Here is a 24970-nt window from a genome sequence, read left to right on the forward strand (position 1 = left end):
AGTATCTTATTTTTAAAAATTAAGTTAATAACATTTGCTTCACAGAGTTGGGACCACAATTAAATACAATAATATATGTGAGACACAAAGTTGATAGTCAATTCACCATGTATTTTTGGTTTCTTAAAACAAACAAACAAACAAACAAACAAAAACCTGAGTACCTGTTTCCTACCAAATAACAGATAAGTTATCTTTATTTAGTTTTATTCTCTCCTAACTGAGCAGAGTTTAAATGTTTTGTATTCTTGGCATTATTAGTTTGTAGACCCTTTCCCGAGCATTTCTCTGTAATCTTTTTTCCTATTTCTCCTTAAGTGCTCTGGTTCATGTGGATGTGAGTTTTCACAGTGATTTGCCTTAAACTCATACTGAAAATAGGCAGCTAATGAAATACACTACAACTATATTTTAGAATCCCAGTCATCGTGGAACTGCTCACAGAACCTTGAAGGTCACTTGGGAAAGTTTCCAGGCTAAATGGTCTATTTTCAGTCTTCTTTCTGCTAGACTGGGATCCACTGAAAAGGAGTGCATTCAACTCAAGATGCCACAGAGTCTTCATTTATAGGAGGTGATTATACAGACATTACAGAAAAAGTTGCCCATATGCAGAAGTCTCATGTGATCTTAACTCAAAACTAACTATCCTAACTATCTTAATTTCATCACCTCTGTTGCTCAAGGAAGACTGAGTAAGACTTGAAATTTGCTTTTTGGGTCTCAAATCCATTGCTTGGTTTCCCAAGTAGGTCACTGACTTTAGAATTTGTGTTTAACTTTAGGAAAGAAAACTTTTTTAATGTAGAGTTAACAGTTTGGAACATAAAAAAGTCCATTTTTTTAAAAGTGAGAAATAAAAGGTAGTTTCAAGTAGTTGTTTAATCAAGACATCCTGTCCACTCTTTCCATCTGGGTTGCCTTCTTCCTTTCCTACTCATTGTACTATGTTTGTCTTGTGTTTGTTTCCTCTGTTAAACTTCCTGAATTAGAATCTTTTCATTTACCACTGAACTGCTGACGTCTTAGCAGGCCTCATAGATATAGATGAAAACAGTTTGGAATGTAAAATAGCTAAATACAAATCAAGACACAAGCTTGCTTGATGACAGTTACATCCATAACCACAGTGCTCTGCATTCTTGGCTGTTAAAGTGTGATGCTGCAAACGTGTCACTGTCTGCTGTGCATCTGGAACTATTGTTTCATTGAGCAAATCCAATCTTAAAGCCAAGAAGCATCACCCACAATCAGTCTAGTGGCCTGCACCTTAGAAAAGCAGTTCTTGTCTTTTTAGCACATATTCATTCATATCTTTGCTCATTTAAATACTTAAATAGCACCAGACTCTAGGCTCACATCATAATGATTAAAACTGCTCTGAAAATGTATGTAGTCTTCACAATAGATAAACACAATTTTTACAGCTTTAATCAGAACTGGCCACACTGTCCTCACTTTCAAGTAGGATATTTGTAATGTGATTTGTAACTATAATGTACATTCATGGAACCCTCAAGCAGCAGTTAATTTGAGGTGAGTTGAAGTCCTAACCTCAGTTTTCTAACACTGCTACTGTAGGACAGATATTTAAGCCTTGGGAAAGTTCCAGAAAACTCTTCTCTCTGTGTAGAAAGGAGTCTCATCTCTTTATTATGTGTGATGTAAATCTATTTGTGTCTTCCCTTCCTTTTACTTGAATTGATGTGAATAAAAATCTATGATTCTCATAATGCAATTATAACTTATATGAGACTTTTCTCATTGAAGTCTGAAATACTTGCTGTGATGGTTATATAAAGTTTCATAGTTTACTGCTTGAGGATTCCAAATGCAAAGACTGTTGAACACGAAGAACCCACTAATAATACTTTAGCATTATTAAGGCCATTTAAAAAAGTTACACAAAACAGAGAGAGGGCAAAATTATTACTTAACAAACATGTATGAAATGTGATCAGTAATTGATTCAGAAGCATCTGACTTCATGGTAGATTTCCATTGCAGTTGTATGTGCTAATATACTTGTAATGTCCTGACAATACATTCTTGCTATTTGTAATTAAACTGAACAAGCATTACAGCATTACAGTTGAGTCCATGCTGACACTAATGTAGGCCTAATGCTTCTCACTTGATATACATACTAGTCAAAATGATATAAAATTTAAAAATTTAAAATCCTTCTATATAAGTTTTTAAATCAATAGTAACAAAAGACTTATGTATTGGGACACCAATGAAAAAGAAGTTTTATCAATTCTGATGACAATATAATTAAAGAACTATATCATAGGTATCCTGGCTAGTTTCATGTCACCTTGACACTAGCTGGAATCATCAGAGAGAAGGGAACCTCAGTTGAGAAAAATGCCTCAATAAGATAGGGCTATTTGCAGGCCTAGAGGTTATTTCTTAATTAGTGACTGATGTGGAAGGGCCCATCCCATTGTGAGTGGTGGTCCTGGTTTCTATAAAAAGCAGACTGAGCAAGACATTAGGAGCAAGGCAGTAAAGCAGTACTTCTCCATGACCTCTGCATCAGGTCCTGCGTCTGGGTTCCTGCCCTGTTTGAGTTCCTGTCCTGACTTCCTTCAATGATGATCAGTGATCTGGAAGTATAATCTGAACAAATCCTTTTCTCCTCAATTTGCTTTTGGTTTTGGTGTTTCATCACAGCAATGGTAATCCTAACTAGGGCAATAAGTTTTAGTTAGTGGCACTGAGTGAAAAACATTCCTATTTAGGGAAATTGTCAACAAAAAAGTTTGGACATGCCATTATTATACCATCTTTCATGACAATAGGAGAGATATTTTTTCCCTTAATAAAACTTTAACTGATAGAAAAATATTTCTAAATTAAGACATAGTGTATTGGCAGTAAACTGTTACTCTTTTCAAAGATTTGAGGCACAAAATTGAACATCTGCTGCTTTCTGTCTCTGTCTGAGACTGTCTCATGATGAATGTATTTTCCAGATTCTGTTTAAAAGAGTTTAATAATGTAAGTTTTAGCCCAAACACTTCCCCGCCTTCTTTCATATGTTTTGAATCACTGAACTCACTTTTTGAAAGAAACCAAGTATATTACCTGACAGATAGCGTCTAGCCTGTGTGCTGTAGTATGGAGGCTGATCTATATTCTAACCAGTGGCTTTTTGTTAATTTCAGCTAGTATTGCTGCAGAAGGGAACGTTCCCAAAGGCAGGCCAAATAGAGAGCACATTTAGGCAGCTTGACTGTGGCAAATGGTTCCCTAAATAGCAGATTAATCATGTGGACAATTTTGGTGGCTGAGTTAACTGTCATTAGGAAATGTCCTAGGGAAATTCTCTGGGTCATTAAATATACTTAAATCTTGATAAATTAGGATTAATCAAAACACAAATTAGCACTCCCTGTGAACCGCCAGCATGATTATCAAACACATTATGCAAGTAATATGTTAAATCTTAAGTCTCTGCCCTAGAGTACAGCTTTACTATTTGATAGCATTTCCCGACTCTGGTAGAATTGCTGTTTTATGTGGGCAATCAGCTTTTTGATAAATCTTTAGTACCTGTGAACTCATGAACCTTAAGTTTTGTTCTTTGTAGAAGCTAATGTATTAACAATGCATTTTGTAATCTCTAGATTGTTCCATATTATATCATTCCTGTAGTTAGGCACTAATAAATAGGAAACACATACATTCTATGCTTCCTCGGTGGTTACAATTTGATTACTACATTTTAACCACTGATTATAATACTGAATCCTTAAGTAGGTTTAGCACTACATATACACATTAATTACCCAAGTGCAAACCTCAAATTGCTTTGACATCTATTTTTAAAAAATTTTATCTCCATGTGGCTGATAAAAATAAGGTATTATTTTAATATATAAGGCCATCATGCCTTGCCAGACTGTTGGGGGAAATTAAAGGATGGCAAATTCAGAAATGTGGACATATTTGTAAACACTGGAACAATACATTAATGCATTTCATGTAACCTATCCATATTTACCACACAGTTTGTATTAGTCAAGATAGAAAGCCTATCATACCTGGACATGGCTAAAATAACAAAAAGTCCTGAAGTAGATTTGGCTCCAGCAATGATGTCTTAAAAAAAATAAAGAGCATCTTCTTCCTATATCCTCCTATTTCCCAACCAGCAGCATTGCTGCAACGTTTCTTTTTTAGAGAGACATTTCAACACGATGCAATGAAAGTAAGGTTAACAGTGATGTGTGGGCAGAAGGGGATCACTGTTTTTAATCATCATCCAACCTCCGGACTCTTTTTTGCGAAATCATTAAAAGCCTGGCTTACATGGGGTGTCTCAGGATTTCCGCAGTGTGATCTCAAAGATGACTGAAGAAACTATTAGGATTTCTAGGGGCTATAAGAAGGACCAGCAGCCTCAGGGTTAGATTCTGAGCCTCCCCCGTTTAATTCCTCCACAGTTCATTGAGAGAGGTAGTAGAGAAAGGGATGAAAAGAATGTCAGTGTAGCCCCTTCTTCTAGGTGTACTGCAAATAGTTCTTCTGAAATGATTGATTGTAGATGATTTGATCTTGCTCACAGAGTAAGAGAAAGGGAAATGCAGTCTTCCAGGTGACAGATACAATGATTGAAAGTATCACCTTGCAGCTAAAATGCTATCTTGCGTTTGAATCAAGTTTTATGATTCCCAGAAAGATTTCTCGTATGCTATGTTTTAGAACCAAATTTCTTCAACATTATGTGAAGCAACAGAGTTGCAGTCATCTCATTTTTACAAATATAAAAGACTCAATAAACTAGAGGACTCTGGGAAGTACTAGGCCTCCAAACTTAGTTCAGAATTTGCTTAACTATTTTCATTTAGCTGTCTTTCAAGTTGGACCTCTAAAGTTGCTAACAGTATGAGACGTAAAGTATTTCTCATTAAGTTTTAGTAACTAGTTTTGTAGATAATAAATGATCAAGATCCCAAGTAGATGCTCTCTTCATTTTGTACAAGAGAGGTGATGTGTTCCTCAGAAATATTAATATGGATGAAAATGTAATTAATTGTTTTGTAGGGAAAGTAAAAACCCACATTGACAATTGTTTAACCTATTATAAAATAGTAGAAGCTTCACAACTGAAATTTACTGCCTTCATAGATCAGATTTCTTTCCCATAAAATGTACTGACTGTTATCTGGAACTCTGACTGTTGTACGTTGTGTCAAACATCTGCACATTTCTGTGTCTACTAACCAAGCCCACTGTATATGTTCCAGCAGGTTTTTTTTTTTTTTCAGCTTCACATATTGGTGAAATTACATAATTCAGTAATACGAAAATCCATGACACTGAGAAAAAGGATGGCTATTGTCCTTTCCTTAAACTATAAAGTAAAGGTAAATTATTTGGAAAAGTTTGGTAACAATGAGCCATTTACAAACTGCCATCAGGATGGGAACAGGAGGGATGAGGTTGGGGGAGGATGGAGGGAGGAAGTACTGGGTGACACAACTGGAATTGGGGGCATTCTGAGGACATGGTGTGCTGCAGGCTGAAAAAAAATACGTGAAGTAGGAATTCAGCTGATTATGACAAAGCTAGACCTGGAAGAGTTAAGAACTCTTCCAGAGGATAAAGCCGCTTGGAGTCTTGGTGATATTGGCTTTTGATTATTAGCTGTTTCCTGCTATGAATTTCTCGTGTGCTAGTGTGGCTTTTCCATCATTCATGGGGCACAATTTCCCCTATACAATTAAAGTATTTGTATAACTTTCTCCAACTGTGCTACAACAGACACAGCCAAAATCCCTAATTTCAGGCCTTTCTGTAATTATCATCATTAGCAACACCGGGCCAGGGGCATGTCCCGAGGGACCAAAGTATCTTATCTGAGATACCTCAAAGACTCTCTAAGAACAGACTTAAGCATCTAGACAATCTGTTTGAGAAGGCCTGGTGGATGTGCTAATTAAGCTTAACTTTCTCCTTTTCCAAATCTTATCTCTTGTTTTAGATCTCCTTTTAACAATTGCCAGGTGCATCTATCGGTGACAGAAGTTGCCTAGCCACATTGCCTAGCGACCAAGCACAATTCCCCCCACCCTGCTAGAAAATGGCAAGAGCAGAGATAGCTAAGACGGGAAAGAGCTAGATGAATGAGAACTTAGATGGGGCACAAATAGACGAAGGAATTAATATAGAACTTAGAGGGGACAGTGGATAAGTGTAGAGAGAAATCTGGCAAGAAAGGATCTAGGCATGAGAGCAGAATAGAAGCTGTGTAGAGAGAGAACTGACTCACCAGAATAAAGTGAATGGACTAAAGAGTATCGTGCATGTAGGTTCATTTAATATCATCAAAGATTAGATTATCAGCTGGTTGTAGATTCTTCCACAGACCATGGGAGAGGGCTATTAAGAGACTGGACCCCAACAATCCCCATTAATGGTAGAAATTCAATGCAATGGAAACTCCTAAGAATCTACAGGGGTGACCCTAGCTAAGACTCCTAGTAATGGGGCAATCAGAGCCTGAACAAGACATCTTCTGTAACCAGGCACAGCTTCCAGTGGAGGGACTGGGACACCAACCCAGTCACAAAACCTTTAACCTACAACTTGTTGAGCCTTCAAGACAAACTAGGTAAAGGTGGCACAGAACTTATAAGAGTGCCCAAACAATGGTTCAACTTGAGACACATGCCATGAGAGGGAGCCCAGGCCTGACACTGTCTGGAGGACTAGAAACTAGAGGCTGGATAGCCCCGGGACCAAAGATAAAACCAAACACACACATACACACACAAAAAAGAAAGAAAGAAAGAAAGAAAGAAAGAAAGAAAGAAAGAAAGAAAGAAGAAGGAAAGGAAGAAGAAAGAAAGAAGGAAAGAAAGAAAGAAAGGAAGGAAGAGAGAAAGAAAGAAAGAAAGAAAGAGAGAAGGAAGGAAGGAAAGAAAGAAAGAAAGAAGGAAAGAAAGAAGGAAAGAAAGAACAGAGAAAAAAAGAAAAGAAAAATTCCTAATGATTTTCATGATTCCTAATGATATTCTGCTATACTCATAGACAGGAGCCTAGCATAATTGTGGTCAGAGAAGCTTCATCCAGCAACTGATGGGAATAGATGCAGAGACCCACAGTCAAACATTAATAGGCAGAGCTTGGGGAATCCTACAGAAGGGGAGGAAGGATTGTAAAAGTAGAGGGGTCAAGGACATCACAAGAAAACTCACAGAACTAACCTGGCTCATAGGGGCTCACAGAGACTGAACTAACACAATCAGGGAGCCTGAATGGGACTGACTTAAGCCCTCTACATGTATGTTATGGTTTTTGTAGCTAGGTCTTCTTTAGTACTAATAACAATGGGAGTGGTGGCTGTCTCTGACTCTTTTGACTGCTTTGGGAAACCTTTCTTCCTCCTGGGTTGCCTTACCCAGCCTTAATACTTGGGGAGGTGCCGAGTTTTATGGCAACTTGATATGCTGGCTGGTTTTGTGTGTCAAATTGACACAAGCTAGAGTCATCAGAAGAAGGAGCCTCAGTTGAGGAAATTTCTCCATGACATCCAGCTGTAAGGCATTTTCTCATTTAGCAATCAATGGGGGAGGGCCCAGCCCATGGTAGGTGGTGCCATCCCTGGACTGTTGGTCCTGAGTTCTCTAAGAGAGCAGGCTGAGCAAGCCAAGGGAAGCAAGCCAGAAAAGCAGCTCCTCTCCATGGCTTCTGCATCAGTTCCTGCCTCCGAGATCCTGTTTGGGTTCCCGTCCCGATTTCCTTCAGTGAGGAACAGCAATGCTGAAGTGTAAGCCAAATAAACCTTTTCCTCTTCAACTTGCTTTTTGGTCATGGTGTTTTGTTAGAGACCCTAACTAAGACACCGTGTTTGGTTGATATCTCTGGGAGTCTTGCTATTTTTTGAAGGGAAACAGAGGAGGAGAGGTCTGGGGGAGTGGAAAGGTGGAGGGGAGGGACCATGTAGAGAGGAGGAGAGGAGGAGAGGAAACTGCTATCCAGATGTAATATATGAGAGAGGAATGAAAAAATAAATAAAAAACTGTAATCATATTGCTGAAGTAGATGTGGGTTCAAATATTTGAATAACAGAAGTGTTATCATCCATGAACTTGATTCTAATCCACAAGAAAAAAAGAAATAAAAATGTAATTAAAAATAAAAATGGAAGTTATTGGAAACAAAGAACCATATCTGAGAACTTTGGGCTAAAGAACAGCGATGATAAAACAGAAACATTTCATGTCAAAACTCACAGGAAAATGCCTATCTTTATATCCATATTTATTCATCACAAGAAAGAAAAAATAAAATCCAGGACAGAGTTGAAACTAGGAAAGTTAGTCAGCTTTCTGTCCCCTTTAGCAGTAAGTGTGGGTGCAGTGTAGCATTGAGAAAGGAAGGAAAGAAAGGGTAATATTAGGGGATGGTGGTGGGGGAGGACAGAACACAGGCACAGGACAGGAATTATGAAGAAGAGGAAAAAGAGTGCATGCTACTTCACTTATTTCAGTTTCACAGACTGGCATGGGCGATGCAAGATGACAAAAGTTGGAAAGTGGGTCCACTCTGACAGAGAACTGAGTGTGAGAGAGCAGGAAAGATTAGGTTTGCTCGGCAGGTTGGATGCAACCGTCACATAAACTTAGTTATTCGCAAACTACTTGAATCTGTAATCTTATGGTATGTAGTAACCTTAATTTGAAAAAAATGCCAAAAATGCAAGCTATCAGACCAAAAAACAGATTTTATACAACCGATGGCATTTTCTTTCCAGTCACGTAGCAGAACACAAGGAAACCGATGAAACAAAGTCAAAAATATAATGGGACCTTTTAAAAACAAGGAATGGTCTCTTAACTACATCAGAACTGTTGGTACATCAGACCCTATTTAAAATGGCAGCCAAAACAAATGTGTCAAAAAGGTCCATTAAGGGAAATGAAAATATATTAGGAACAATTTATAGTCTATGTGACAGATTAAATCCTGATATCTGTAGTGTATGTAGAGTTCTTATAAAATCAGAAACAGCAACAAAATGGTAGAAACAGGCAATTCATAAAAGAAGCTGTCCAGACATGCTGTATATAAAGTCTGTTTAGCCAGAGAAATGCCACTGAAGTAACCATAAAAACATCTGTTAAACTGGAAGAAAGGAGAACAAAGTGTAGCGCCCATTGCCACTGGAGAAAGAGCAGGTGAGTATTAGCATTCTTCTCGGAAACGGGAATTGCCAAACAATAGCTATTAAAATGAACATTGCTCACAGAAATCTCCCACCTGAAAATCTGTTCATAAGGCTAAAACCATCAGTAAAAGATATAGGTAAGTATATTTGCTCTGCTGTCATCTGAAGCGGTATAAAATTAGAATAAAAGTGTAAGTGTATTAGTGACAGAATAGTGTAGCATTATATTATAAAACTGTGGATTATTATATCCTATAGATCTAGAGTATTTAAAATGAATTACTGCAGGAAGTCACATAATTTTATTTTGTAAAGAGGACTTGGATGTAATTTTACAAGGTGTGAAGTGAGAAACATCGAGTATAATGTTAAATTACATAGCTAAGTGTGTGATGGTGTTTATATTTAAGTGTATGTATGTATGTATGTATGTATGTATGTATGTATGAGAATATTAGCACATTCACAGCAGAAATGAGAAAGTTTAGAAGATTAACACATGAGTGATGGATATTTGATGAATACATTTTTGATGTGGAGAGATGAACAAGGATAGAATAAAATCTGCACTATAGCACTACATGCCCCCAAATAAAATACACATATGGTTTTATCTGTGTAAAATTTGTATGTAGTTGTGTCTCTGTGTGGGTAATATGGACACTATTACAAAAGATAGTCTTAACTTGAAAATCTGTGATCAGGTTGTATAACTCTAGAAGAATAACAATATTAAATATTACAGGCAACAGTCTTGGTGACCAAGATGCTGCAGTTGGACATTATCTATGATTTGAAAAGATCTAAGGTAAATTCTAATTACTTTTAAACCGAATTTTGTTAAACCATTAATAAAACTCAGAATATTTTAATCTGAAGGCCTTCTACTGTGGTCCAGATTTACGTAGTACCAGAAGGTGTTATGTTAGGTTCCAAGAGAGAGACGAAATCACTTCTTCTACCAACTGAACCCTCTGAACCCCAACAATGACCATCATGGCAAGATATCCCTAAAGGTGCAATAGTGATACATGCATTGTCAACAGGCAGCAGCTGTTTAATTGATCATATGTTGCTCTCAACAGGAGGAAAATCGTGTCTAGTTTTAAATACCTAGTCAATCATCTGTGGCTAGTTAGGTCTTAGAAGAGAATGTACTACCACAATTGTATTGGCTAGCATGATTCATAACACACTCTAACATCCATCCTTATACCTGCAAATAAATGTAGCTCTCCCCCACAACATCAAAGAAACTTTGATTTGTATCAAACAGAGACTATCACAGAAAACCACAACTAGTTATACTGCAAGAATCAACTAATTTAGGGGAGTTCAGTCTCAACAGATACATCTACTCCTGCATTGAATGCTCAGGGAACATCATGGAAGAGAGGCCAAAAAGACAGTTTTTCACCCTGGTGCCTGGGATTTGAACTCAGGTTCTCATGTTTGTACACTCATGACCACTGAGCCATCTCCTTAGCCACTATTTTTAAACAGAGTCTTATACTCAGATAATTTACAGTAGTTCTACAACTTATATTTGAAAGAATGTTGAATCTTACTGTTTATTTTCATTTTGTTTCAGTGATTTGAAAAGTCATTTCTCCAAAATAGTATATGGCTAGTATAAAAGCCATAATCTATGGGAGCTATGATAGTTAATGAAAATATCTCTAAAATATTTATAGATTCCAATTCAGTGTGCTAAGGCAGATAGGACCAAAAGGGAAAGTAATTAAGTAATACATTGCAATTAAATGCCCTCCTCACGCATAAGGATGAGGACATAGAAATAAAATGCATTCAGACACATGGTGAAACATTGCCCCGATTTTTTTTCTTTTTTATGATTATCAAAATTTTTAAAAATTAAAATATAATGACATCACTCCTCCTTCCCTTTTCTCCCTACCCCCCCATGCCATACCACTCACTTTTCTTTTCTCATTTCTCACCATTATCTAATCTACTCACCCCACTTCCCCAGCTCATGCCAGAATGTCCTCATATGTTCATTTTCCCCAAGACTAGCACATATGTTTGTTCCATCTATCAGTCATGATATTCTCACTGATTCTTTGGATATGTAGCCAAAGGGATTTGATTTATTGGGAAAGTGGCTTGGTCATCAGTTCTCAAGTTATTGGCAACTCAATATTATGATGGCTCCTAGACATGGAGAATAGAATTCTCCCATAGACTAAAGCTTCCATCTTGGAAAACACCGCCAAGACCTCATTTTCCTTACATTTGTGTATCATGATTTATAGCAAAGAACTAGAAGTCAGGGATGGATTTCCCAGTTGAAATAAAATAACAACCTAGATGTGGAGTGAGTCTTTGGCTTATCTTCTCCTATGGTAGCTGTTCCTAAACACAGATGTGTTTTTTTTTCTTTCTCTCTCTCTCTGAGGGTTGTAGATCATCACTACCTGTGAAGATTACCAGTAGAAAGGACAAGATAAACTATAGAAGAAATAAAACTGTCTTAATATAGTGCCCAGATTCCACCAGCAGAAACTATGCAATTCTCTCTCAGGAAAACCCCTAGCAGACTGTCCTAGAGCATAAAGTCTCATGGTGGTGGTAGTGGAAGGTGATCTGCCTCGCTAATAGAAGTCAAGATACCAACTAGAACACACTTTGAGGTAGATCTATCATGAGAGATGTAATTATTCTGCACTTTTCCTATCCTTACATTCACATAAATGTCTACATCTAGGAAAGTATATATCTGAAATTTTGGTGCTATTACATCCTTAAGGTTATGGAATAATATGGTCTGGGTGAGTTGTTTATTGTAACTTTCATTATTAAATGAAAAATAATCAATTAACATATTAAGTTATATATATATATATGTGTGTGTGTGTTAATAATAATTCCCATGCACTGGTTTGTTTTTCATGGAAGAGAGTATGAGGCATTCCCCCCCGCCAAGGAACATTGGGGTGATCTGAGTTCATTAATTTGGAAAAGTGCTTAGTTATTCTAGTGTCTCTCTAAACCAGGCTTAACATAATATTGCTGAAGAATGCTTTACTACAGAACTTGAATGAAGTCTGTGTAGGGGTAGGGAAACAAGAAAACACAGTGATATCCCTAAGTGAATGCACACTGTTGACACGTATCTGGAGTCTCGGACCAACGGTGGAACCGGAAAAGCTTACTTCCTCTCCAGAATGAGGCTCACAGAGAAATGGCAAAGCCTTCCTTCCTGGTCCATGTGGCTGTTGACTGTGTGCAGAAAATGTTCACCATAGCTTTTTCTATGCTGTGATGTTACAACCTGGAGAATGCTCCCCTAGAGAGGCTGCTCCTAGTGATATTAGCTGAACTTATCCTTTTAATTCAGCGGCATACCATAAACCATGCCTTGTTGTTTATCTGTATATTTATACAACCCTGTCTCCTTGTTCAGCTGTGAACAATAACCCCTTCTTTCTGTTCCTCTCTCTATAACATTCCAAGCTTCTGGGTGCTGTGGCTTCTCCAGCAGAGAGTGCAGACTATGAGAACCCAGCTTTCTGTGTTAGTGTGTTTGTCTGTTCTGTGTTCCCTAGCCATACCAGTCTTGTTCAATTCTCTGGAGTGTGTGCAAGTTCTGATTTCTTCCTTCCTTCCTTCCTTCCTTCCTTCCTTCCTTCCTTCCTTCCTTCCTTCCTTCCTTCCTCTCTCTCACTCTTCCTTTCTCTCTCTCTCTCTCCCTCTCTTTCTCGCACTCTTTTCTTTTTATTTCTTTTTAATTGACGTATTCTGTGTTAATCTTGCTAACTCAAGGGTCCTGTTCAAACAGGGTCATTATTTTAAGGAGTTGCAAAACCAATGAAGACATCATTTCCACTCTCTACTGCTGTAAGAAGAACACTAGTGATACACTGGAGAAACTGAAACCCAGAGTGTCCTCACTGCCTCTGTGGTGTTTCCACAATAGCTGTTCTCTTTAAAGCCTTGGGGTAAGCTGCAATTCCTTCCTTTGGGTCAAAAAGTGCTAAAGAAACCAGGTGTGGTGGCTCAGGCCTTTAGTCCCAGAACTCAGGAGGCAGAGACAGGTGGATCTCTGAATTTGAAGCCAGCCTGTGTTTACTGAAAGAATTCCAGGACAGCCAGGGCTTCATAAAGAAACCCTTGAGAGAGACAGAGAGAGAGAGAGAGAGAGAGAGAGAGAGAGAGAGAGAGAGAGAGAGAGAGAGAGAGAGAGACTTGGCATGGGAGTATGGGAGAGCATGTGGTGGTCCCTGTAGATAAGGAGTTAAACTGAAGATAAGTCCTTCTTTACATGATAGGAAAATGCCATCATTTTGGAAGAAGACTGAGTGACTTGTCACCTAAAATTATCAGATGCCTTTCTTACATTTTCTATTGATCATGCCAGAGAGTTTCAAATATTTTGCTGTTGTTTTCCACAGTGGTATTTTAAAGAGGTTTTGACTAAGTAGCATAGGATGGGCAGATGAACTTTACTCTTCTTAAAGCGTGTGTTGTCTACCAGCTTGCTATAGAAGGATATCAGGAGTGACAAACTTGGGTAATAATATATACAAGTGCAAGTTTATAATCCACCCTTTGAACAGAGTTAGGGAATCTCTGCTGATTGATTAATTACCATGCAGATGAAATTAACATCCTTAACATCCTTAAAAATTTTAGTTACATTTATTTATTTGTGAGTGTGTATGTATATGTGTGTGTGTGTGTGTGTGTGTGTGTGTGTGTGTGAGTGAGAGAGAGAGAGAGAGAGAGAGAGAGAGAGAGAGAGAGAGAGAGAGAGAGATTAGGGCACTTGTGGAGGTCAGAGGACAAGTCTTGTGAGTTGGCTTGCTCTTTCTGCAATGTGGGTCACAGGTAGAAAGCCTATTCATTAGGCTTAGCAGCAAATGCCTTTACCCACTAAGTTATCTCATAAAAAATATCATCTTAAGTACATTTTGTAACGTTATTTTTAAGTCTCAATTCCTAAATGATGACCAGGTGTGGTGATATTTTATTTGTGCTTTAATAAATAAAGCTTGCCTGGAAATCAGAGGAAAAAGCCAGCCATTGTAAGTAAACAAAGGAGTCAGGCAATGGTAGCATACTCCTTTAATCCAATCACTTGGGAGGCAGGGATCTGTTTGGATCTCTGTAAGTTCAAGGCCACACTGGGAACAGAGCCAGGCATGGTGCCACATGCCTAAAATTCCAACAGGAGTTCATCTTGGAGGTCTAGAGGTCTATACAGACAGACAGGAAGTGACAGAGCTGGGCATGAAGAGGAAGCTGGATTGAGAGAGCAAATCAGATGGTAGAACAGCAAGGTATATAGGCATGAGTAGACAGGAACTCTCATCTTTAGAAGCTGAGGTGTTGATGAGGTGAGATTAGCTTGTGGCTGTTCCTATTCCTCTGATCTCTCTCTGGCTTTAACCCCAATTTCTGGCTCTGAGTTTTTTATTTAATAAGACCATTTAGAAATTCATCTACAACCAGGCATTTATTTATAGAAAACCAGAAGATTTCACTGGTCCTATGGTCCATGATCATATATACGAAAGCATTTGCCCAGCTCTCTGCCTCCTTTAAATGCCTGTTGGAATAGTCAGATATGCGGACACTGTTTTAAGTACCTTTGCTATGGTTTCATGTTATATTGATCAACTAAATGTTGTTCATTGACTATGTTTACAAATAAAAGGTTTTTAGAATAGGTAAGAGGATTAAAAATACAGATCTGAATGCATGCTACATTATTTTTAAGCTTTCCTTTTATGCTGGTGACTGGGTTTATTGTAAGGATTGTTTTGCCTAATTTCATTCATTGATCACAAGTGCAGGTCCCCACTACTGCACTTCACTGTGATGTGTCAAAAACTGTGGTCTAAACATGAAAGTCACACAAATGTGAAATTATTAAATGAGTGTACAGAATAATGGCTTTTGCTCAGTGCGTTTGTGTGTGCGTGAGCAAATGCTCCTGTGTACTCATGCTTTTGGAGGCAAGAAGTCAGTCTAGCTGCTGTCCACTATTTATTTATTTGTTTGTTTGTTTGTTTATTTATTTATTCTGATATAGGGTCTCTAGTTAGCCTGGAATATACCTAGGGGGCTGATCTGGTTGGTCTGAGAGTCTTAAAGATCTGCCTGTGGCTGTCTTCCCTGTGGTGGAGTCATAGGAAGAGCCACTGCATGTTTTCTTAATGAGTTATGGGGATTGAACTCAAGTTTTCATGCTTTTGAGGCAGAGTGAGCTGTCTCCCCTGATCCCAAAGATGGGATTTTTATTAAGTACAATTAGATCATGAATGCAGAGGTAACTTCAATGCTATGCCAGGTAGTTGATAAATTAGGAGAGATGGGGGAAATAAGGAAAATAAAATATGATTAAACTATTCTTTAGAAATCACACCAGCCCCAAGAAATAAGGGTCTCTATTAAACAGTCTGCCATTTACCAGTCTTGTTTCTACATTGGCTATATGTACTGAACCCTTTAAGAAGCATGCTGTGTCATGCAGAATATCACTGGGCTTGAAAAGATTTTTAGCGTGCTAGGATGACTCTTCATTGAAATCTTCAAGGATTCTGGCTCTACAGCTCTACTCCTAAGCCATATCTCCATCCTCCTCACCATTCATCAAGAATTAATGTGGGAGCTTAGATCATGCAGTGCCATGCTGGTGAGCTTTCTCCCTTATTCCTGAAAGCCATCATTTTCCTTACCTGTGCTCTAAGTGTTTTCATCTGTTCACCTTTCTGGAGAATGTACTTCTCTAGGCCCAGATACTTTCTATATACATCTCTCAAAATTGCCTTCATTAAACAGTCCTAATAAAAATTCAATTTCCGCTATTCTGCTCTTTCTAAAATCAACTAAATAACAATATGTCTGGACTACCTCATCCACTGTGTGTGTGTGTGTGTGTGTGTGTGTGTGTGTGTGTGTGTATAGTTATAACTTGCTATAACTTTTGCTAGTGTTTCTTTTGTTCTCCTTAAGCAACAATTCTAATACCTACTTAGTAGGGTGGTTTTTGAACTCCACTCATTGCAAAATGTTCCATAAGGAAGACTCACATGTTCACTACAGGAGTAGAGGAAGTGGGCAGCAGAGAGATTATGATGTACACATCATATTTGAATACAGGTGCCTTCACATGCTTATATGTGACAAGTTTATTGAAACTGCAGAAAGATTAAATGACTTGCTCAAGACTGGTGGCAAGCTGAGTATGAGTGCCAAGGTCTCTTTTTCTCTCTCTCAGCCTTTACTCTGTTGTTGTAGCAGAAATTTCAGGAAAGGCAAAAATCTTCCATTAAATGTACATAAGTGATTTCCTTCCATGCTAGTATTAAATTATAGAGTTTACTTCCTGTCATGATAAAGAACATCTTCTTCATTTAAGCCCCTAGCTCTTATGTGTGGTATTAGTCTACTTGATTCCACACTTAGAAAGAAAATAGTTTTCATTTTCTTGTTATCATTCTCAAAAAAATAATGTCAGCTAACTTCAGAAAGTTTCAGATTGGGTCGTAAGATGACTTTGATTTGTGGAAATTCCTTGAAATGCTATTAGTGCTAACTTGAGAAAACATCTCTTTATTATCAACTAGTCCATGTTTTGCATGCAGAAGAAAAATATTTTCAGCATTAATCTGTGCACATGCTTGAGACAATTATCCAGCCCTAAAACTGAAGCCGGACTCTGAAAAACACATTCTTTTCACTACCTTTCTTGGCTTGACCCTCTCCTTTTGTATCTGAGCCATTTTAGTTCAAGTGAAACAGAATCCACGATTGTTTTCTGTTTGGGAACATCTGGCAAGAAGGAGTAAGGGATATAGCCTCACTTTTTTTTGGGGGGGGGGTCAATATTCCTATGTTTTAGTGGTCTGCTAAGCAAACAAATGTCTTGGCTCATGAAATAATGTTAAGTGGATTATCTGTGTGTTTGGAAACCTCTACTTCATTTGAAGATGATTGAACAGTAAAAAATGGCCTGAACTGTTTCATGAGAAATTATATTTAAGTTTATATTTAAATGAAATAATATGGAATGTTGATGCAAAATACAGCAGTTTGATGTAGTTTTATGTATCACAGCACATAAACTAGCTAATTTTCAACTGTTTTGAAATCATAATTTTACCAACAATAATTTGACAGGACATAATAATCATTAACAATGTGGTTTTGGCAGTAAAAAAAAAAAAGGGTCTTTTTAAAATTTTCTTTTTTCTCACTTTTTAAAAACCTCTTAACAGCCTAGTAGTCCAGTTACTTTTCTCTAATCAACTTTGTTTTACACATTGTGCTTAATAAGCAGACATCTTCCATTTGCTGTTTTCAGAGTTATCTCATACTGAGTTGTTTTGTTTTGTTTTTCTTTTCTTTTACTCACTTTGCAGTCACAAAATGAAAATGTAGACACCATGTACAAACAAGAAGTTCGTGCAAAGTCAAGTTTTCAAAACCACATGCAAGTCTCAGCGGCACATGGCTTAGAGCTCACACGCTCCAGGATCATGTAATACTGGCATGCAGATGAGAGGAGAGAAAGGCACCTACATCATGAAGAGAGGGTGATGAAAGAGAATGACAGTTTCTTTATGACAGTTATCTAATGCAAACCGTATACCCGTAACCTCTACCAGCATGGGAAGTGGGGCAGAGAAGTCAATTTTTGTGGGGAGTAGGAAACCACATAAACAGGATTGGAGGTCAAGCTGTCACTGAAATGGCGAATTTCTACTCTACTTGGCCTCTTCAATATTATCGTCCCCAGTTTCTTGCTATGTTTTTCCTCTGCTATATCATGCAAAAGAGATCAGAACTAACACTGGAAATTACTTAACAAGCTCTAAACCTGACAGATAACAAGGGTATTCTCCACAGTTTACACGAGAATTAAATTGGATATAAATACCTCCTGTTCTTACCGGTGGGTGTTGTGATTCCATGTGTTAAGGTGTGAAGCAGACAGGAAAGAGATAAATCTTTCATAAGTACATTGCAAATAGGCAAGTGGTATAGAAACCATATTTATAGGTAATAGAGTCAAACAATGATAGGTAAATAGTTCTCACAAAATATTTTATCATAAAAATGGTCATAAATCTAGGTTTTTATGGAGAAGGGAGGTAAAAGAAATGACTGGTTTACTACTGTTATTGAAATACTCTGGCAGTATGAAACAATAAAATTGAGTGACGCATATTTTAATTAAAAATTCTTGACACTGCCTAAGCCAGCCTAGCACTAGAGATTCCCCAGTCGTTTTGAATGCTGGTATCTTAGTTAATCAAGCACAGTAACAGTTTATCAAAGCAACCAATATATAGGTGCTCTTCTTTACAAGATTAAGATCATATCAGAGGAGAGTAATGTATCAAGTGGATTTTTCACCATGAACTTTGGGACACCTGAAAATAACAGCTCATGGGCTTGAGCTACATTTTTGTGTCAAATGTGCTCACTTATTTCTTCAAATGAAAATTTTTACAATAATATGTTTTTCTTTCTCAGCAAATAAATCACATGCAGCTATGATAAATTTATCTACATATAAATGTGTCTTTGAGTTGGCAGCAATTTGCTCTATGGCCTTCACCATGATTTCTGATTTTGATCCATTGCTGTTTTTCTATAGCATCTCTGGTCAAATGGAAAATAGCCATCTAAATTGTACATATACACTCACACAAAAATGGCATCATGTAATTGATGGACTCAAATAGGGATGATTTATTTTCAGAAGAATTTTTCAGAACAGGGGAGTGATGTGAGGATGTGCTGTGTTTTTGTCTTTTCCTATAGCTCTGCAGTCAGTAGTGGGGTTTGGCTTTGCTGCATAATTTATTTGTAGCATTAAACTCCCAAAGCCAAAGAGTGAAGTAAATAATGTGAGCAATGCTCTGATTCCCACAAAGAGCTCTTCAGAACCCATTCATCTTAATTATGTAGACTTCTATCCAGTGATTCAGGAGGTGCTTTCAAAAGTTTCTTTTCTTCTTTTTTTTTTTTTTAAATATCAAATATTTTAAAAGGTGTTAAGGAATGTCTGTTCCTCCCTTGAGCAGAAAGAGTCATTAAACCAAGTATATTAAAATGAATATAACTAATTGTTAAAGGAAGTATGAAACTTCCTATCAGAAAATGCTTTCTGACATACTTAAGGTCCCTAAACTTTCCTACAAAAATTCAAGATGTCCTACTTCGAAAACGTATGTGAATTGTGGATCTCTGGTCGTCAGAATTGTCAGTTCGTTTTCCAAACCTGAATTACACATGGGTCTAGCTACTTTTGCTGTTGTTGCCCGTTTGTAACCAGGCCATACCACAAAGGCCTGAGTTTTGGTGAAGACACTGTTTCCTTTAATTGGAGATGGGAACTCTATGACACATAGTTATATCAGTTTGCATCACGTTATAATGCCTTTGCCACACAGTATAACTAGATAGAGCACCATGCAATGCCATGAATTGAGAATGAGACACTATCTCCAGGGGAGAAAATAAACATCCAAGAGAAGGAAAGGGAAGCACGGGGCTCAAAGCTGGTGAGACCGGCCTTTCACTTAGCTATAGCTGTAACGCCTGCCGAGCTTCTGTTTTGGGAAACAGAAGTACATACCATGTTCATGTCAATGCCGTTGGTGTAAGTCCACGCGTGCTGGAAATACTCTTCAAGCCGTTGCCTCAGCGGGTTGGGGATTTGGTGGAAGCGAATGAACTCCTTCACTCTCAGCATTTGCATGTGGTACCTGGCAGTTCCCGAGTACAGTCTTTGAATGATCGCAGAAACGTTCCCAAAAATGCTGGCATACATGAGCGCTGGAGTGGATGGAAAACGCAGTTACAGGGAAACCTTGCACTCGCGCATCGTATATTTTCTCAGAATATCAAATATGCTGATCTTAATTACTTAACACAAGTACATCAATTTACCCCTGGCTCTTGGGTAAACTAGTCCTTCTTTACATTTTTTTTTTTTTTTTTTTTTTTTTTTTGCCAGAGCTGAGGACCGAACCCAGGGCCTTGCGCTTGCTAGGCAAGCACTCTACCGCTGAGCTAAATCCCCAGTCCTCCCACCCCCCTTCTTTACATTTTTAACAGTAGAACCATGCAAAGAACTGAAACTCACCATAATTTAAAGTAAAACTTGTATTGCTTTATGAGATGCACCCGCAACCAAGAACATTAACTAGATGTTAGATATATTTGTGATAAGCCACCTTATTTGTAGTAAGCTAAATCATAGTTGTTATTACCATACTTTTTCTAAGGAAAATTCATGAGGCAAAAACATCCTTTAGGGATTTTAAAACCATCTTTTTAGTAATTTATATGGTGGGCTCATCATTAAATTCTGGTGGGCAACTAAGAGCAATGGCAATACCCTATTTTGTCTTTGGGGTTTCCAGGACACCCCTAAGCATCAACTCTAGGAGAAGTATCACATACATGGCCATGGCCTTTGGCTTTTGGGAGGAGCATTATATTCTATGTAGGCTAACCCCAATTAAACTTTATTATATGAATACATGTATATATATCCACATATACATATAAGATATATATCCACATTTACATTTAAGATATCTATCTATAGCTATATATCGTATAGAATAGTAGGCTTCCATATAGCTGTAGCTCTTTCCACACACGTCCCAGAAATGGAGAAATCAAATTGGTATGGTCCAAGGAGCTTTTCCTCTGCTGGATGGCTTTCACAGTATTTGAAAATTTGTCAACTGTGAACCCTTAGAGTTAAAATAATAATCAGCATGGATGATATGCGTATGGGTGCAATAGTAACGGAACAGTAACCAGTTTATTGTCAGCTCCACAGGAGGAAGCTCATGCCTAGTACTGGCTAAGAACACATGGTTGGGAATGCCATATTCTCGAGGATGAACCCACCACCATTATTTTACTAAATGGACATAGTATCAACCCGCTCTCTAAATTTGTATCTCTCACCCATGTTTTAGTTGAAACCCTTAGACCTCATGAGAGGTGGTTTTTAGTGCAGCAGACAAATAACACAGAGACGCGCAGTGGGTTGAAGTGCAGAGAGCCAGTATAGTAGGGGTACTCAGCCACAAATAGAACATCTATAGTCCACTCCCCTGCCCCAAGGCTCAGGGAACATCAAGGAAGAGGAGGTAGGAGGGCTTTAAGAGCTAGAGTCAGGGAGGACCAGAGCAAAACAGTGTCTCCCAGATGTGACAGGACCAACTGCGCTCATGAACTCAAAGGGGCTGTGGTTGCCTAGACAAGAACAAACCAGGCAATATTCCAGCACAGAGAAGGAAAAAACGTCTGACAGCTGATGGCTTCTTGGGGAGGGAGGGTCAGTTCTTTAAGGTTGTAGATCCTGGCAAATCAACCATGTTCCGGAGAATGACCCTGTACCCCTGAGTGTATGGGTAGCACAAATCAAACTTGGTGGATTATAAAAAGGATGGGTAGTAACATGAAGGTGGAAGGAGAGGTAGAAGGAGGAGTGGGGCTGGGAGGAGTGGAAGGTGCCCAAGATCACAACATATGCATGTATGAAATTCTCAAAGAATTAATAAGATACTACAATAAAAATAAAAAAAATTAATCTTGAGCTGGGCAGTAGTGGTGCATTTCTTTAATCCTAGCACTAAGGAGGTGGATCTCTGGGAGTTAGAGACCAGGCTGGTCTATAGACTAGTTCCAGGATGGCTGGGGCTGTTACACAGAGAAACTCAGCCTCAAAAAAAAAAAAAAAAATTAATCTTGAATCTGACTTAAAATATTAATTTCAAAAAGGGGCTTATTTCTATCACAGCCTGGAATTTAATCTTGCAGTAATAGAAATGCATTGCAAATTTTCAGCACTTTGGAGTTCTCAAATAATTGACTAATTTTCTTATGGAACATGGAGTTTTCTTAGAGTGTTAATTTGTATGCAATTTTTAATTTGTTCCAATTTGATCTCATGCAAATACCTGACTTAGAAAAAGATGTATATTGCTTAACTTTTGCCAGGAAAGCTGCACCACATTTTTGCTTATCTATTGGGAGAAAGTTCTATGATACCCATGTACACTCAGCATTTAGAATATACTCATTAATGCTGCTTGAGATAACATTTTTTAAAATGTGTATGAGATTTTTGCTTGCATGTATGTATGTGTACAATGTGCGTGCTTTTGTGTTCACAGAAAAGGGGGTCAGATCCCTGGAACTGGAATTATAGATGCTTTCGGGCTCCTCTTTGGGTACTGGGAATGGAACCCAGATCCTCTGTGAGAGCCACAAGTGCTCTTAACCACTGAGTCATTTCCTTAGCCCTTGGAATAAATTTTTATTTAAAATGTCCACATCCTTATTGTTTTTCTTTTTGCATTTTGCATTTCTAATAATTCTAACATGGAAACAGTGTATTTCATATAGAAAAATCACCTGATCTATTTTCTGCTTATTGATCTTTGGAAATCTGTCAAGAGCTTTGATGTGGCCACAAAGGTTTCAGGCTCTGGGGCCAGAGTACACACACAGGTTAGAGAAGAATCAAAAACTACAGAACAGATTCAACTATGTACATCCAACACATCTTTTTCCTTGAAGTGCATTTTCTGGACACTACTCTAACATCTACTGTTCACTTAAACACTTAGACTTAGGCTCTGAAAAAACACTAATGTGTTTTCTTAACCATTTTGTTCTCCTTCCCATCCTGGTCATATCTTATCATGCTTGATTGTAATAGTCTTTGCTTGCCATAGATGTCCAAAGAAAGGAATGTTTCTGGGAAAGATGTGATCATTTATTAAAACACATAAAAAGTGAGGACATGTGAGGATTAATTTCATGACAACTTGACTAGGGGAGAGTATTCAGATAATTTGATTATATGACACTCTATGTGAGTCTGTAAGGGTGTGTCTGTTTGAGATACGTATCTTAAATTAACATTGAGATAAGTATTGCAGATTGAATTCTCCTCTGTAGATAGCTGTTATCCATCAGAGTCTGAGTAGAGTGGACATTGGAGCAGGGAGAGTTCACTCTCTTTTTTCTCTCTTACTGTTTAGGGTAGAACATTAATCTTCTCTTGACTCTGGACTGTACTAACCAAGAATGAGATTATGCCTTGGTTCTCCTGCAAAACTTTGTAGATCACTTCCTTATCCTAGGTATCTGTTTGGTTCTTCTGTGAAATCTTGACTAATAGAAAAGACCTAGAGTGAGGCTAAGTTGGCCTGTGTGTGAAACATCAATATTTTGCAATGTCCTGTGGGTAAAACATCAGTCATTTGCAATGTCAATCAGCTGTTTAGGTTGCTTCTTCTTTAAGAAGAAGCAGCAGATAGAAATTGTATGTAATTTGAGTAAATTAATGCTTTGTTAAGGAGATAGCAATATTCACAATAAATTGATTTGTGAGACTCATGTGAAAAGCATATTCTACTCATTGGAAAATTTTATGATGTGACATTTTATGATAAAAGCATATTTTACATATTGCTAATTTTTCAAAATGCCTGTCATATATTCATGAAACCGACACTGAGAGCACAAGACCTTTATCAGCTATTTTTCCTGAAGCTCAAACATGAAGAAAAGGGGCCAGGAATCAGTTCTTATTAGAGCCTTCATAGATAAGAGTAGTCTTATCTCCGTTTCTTCATGAAATGAGTCAAAATGCTAACACGGAACTGGGAACTGCTACAATGTCAAGATGGACAATCTAGATTTTAAGTACAGAATTGGAAACTTGAATGAAAAGTTGAAAGAGGTTTTTGCTAAATTCTAGGCTGGCAAATTTTAAAATCCTAAGGAGAACATGAGGCTTTCCCCACCTCCCCCCTTTTTAAAGCAAACCATTGCCAGCTGAGAGAACAAATTATTATATTCTGCATATCTTATTTAGTTGGTGCCCATTCATTGGCATAGAATATTGGTCAAATGTATATTGGCAAAATAAATAAATACATAAACAAATAACACTATTTGTATATAGGAATTTCTCTCTCTAACTCAACAGTAGCTTTCTTAGCCTTCTTCAGTGGAAAGTTTTGGCTCCATCAAAATTGTTTACTCTAGGCTGAAGTATTATAGAAACAAAATAAGCATATCCTCCTATAGCCCATACTCACACATATTAAATGATACTAAAGTATTAGCTTAAGTATTCTATTAGATCCACTACAGTTTTTTTATCTACTCCATGTATTTTAAAAATATGTAACCAAAGGATAAAATTTTTTGATGCATAATAAACATATAAATAGATGCATCCATTTTAAGTGTATATTTCATTTAATTGCGACAAAGGTGAACATTCATGTTGACACATTTGAGATATCAGCCTGTTTCCTGGAATACTTTCTTACATTACTCAATTCCCTGTGCTCATTTTAGACATGGAATTACCTGCAGAGAAGAGCTTCATTTGCTAGGGACCACAGCACACATACCATACATGTGTTTGCCTTTTGTTCAGCATAATGCTGACAATCATTGTGTCTATCAGTACTTTAAAAAAAAACAAACAAACAACTTTTAAAGTTTGTTTGTATCATCTGCTGATGGAAAACACAGCATTTCTATACAGTAAAAACTGTTGTGAAGATTTGTGTACAGACTTGTGTGTGGGCATGTATTTTCATTTCTGCTTTAAACACCTAGGTGTGGAATCGTTGTGTGGTATGGCTTGTTTAACTCTACAAGAAACAAGTTATTTGCCAAAGTTGTTTTATTTTATGTTCGCACAAGCATGGCAATACCATTTGTTCTATATCCTGCTGACATTTGGTATTGCCAATT

General features: G+C 37.6%; 1 protein-coding gene across 6 annotated transcripts in view; it reads right to left on the reverse strand.

Moving 5' to 3' along the window:
* Kcnh7 (potassium voltage-gated channel subfamily H member 7) overlaps positions 1-24970 on the reverse strand; it is a 458805-nt gene that overhangs the window by 43765 nt on the left and 390070 nt on the right. For 3 of the 6 annotated variants that reach the window (XM_036185751.1, XM_036185749.1, XM_036185748.1), the window contains one exon: positions 19800-19999. In XM_036185751.1, the coding sequence (XP_036041644.1) occupies positions 19800-19999 (200 nt within the window). Of the gene's footprint in view, positions 1-19739; positions 20000-24970 lie in introns of those variants that run through there. The other 3 variants (XM_036185753.1, XM_036185750.1, XM_036185754.1) reach the window with 2 other exon arrangements.

This window comes from Onychomys torridus, chromosome 4 (assembly GCF_903995425.1).
Source record: "Onychomys torridus chromosome 4, mOncTor1.1, whole genome shotgun sequence".
NCBI lineage: Eukaryota > Metazoa > Chordata > Mammalia > Rodentia > Cricetidae > Onychomys > Onychomys torridus.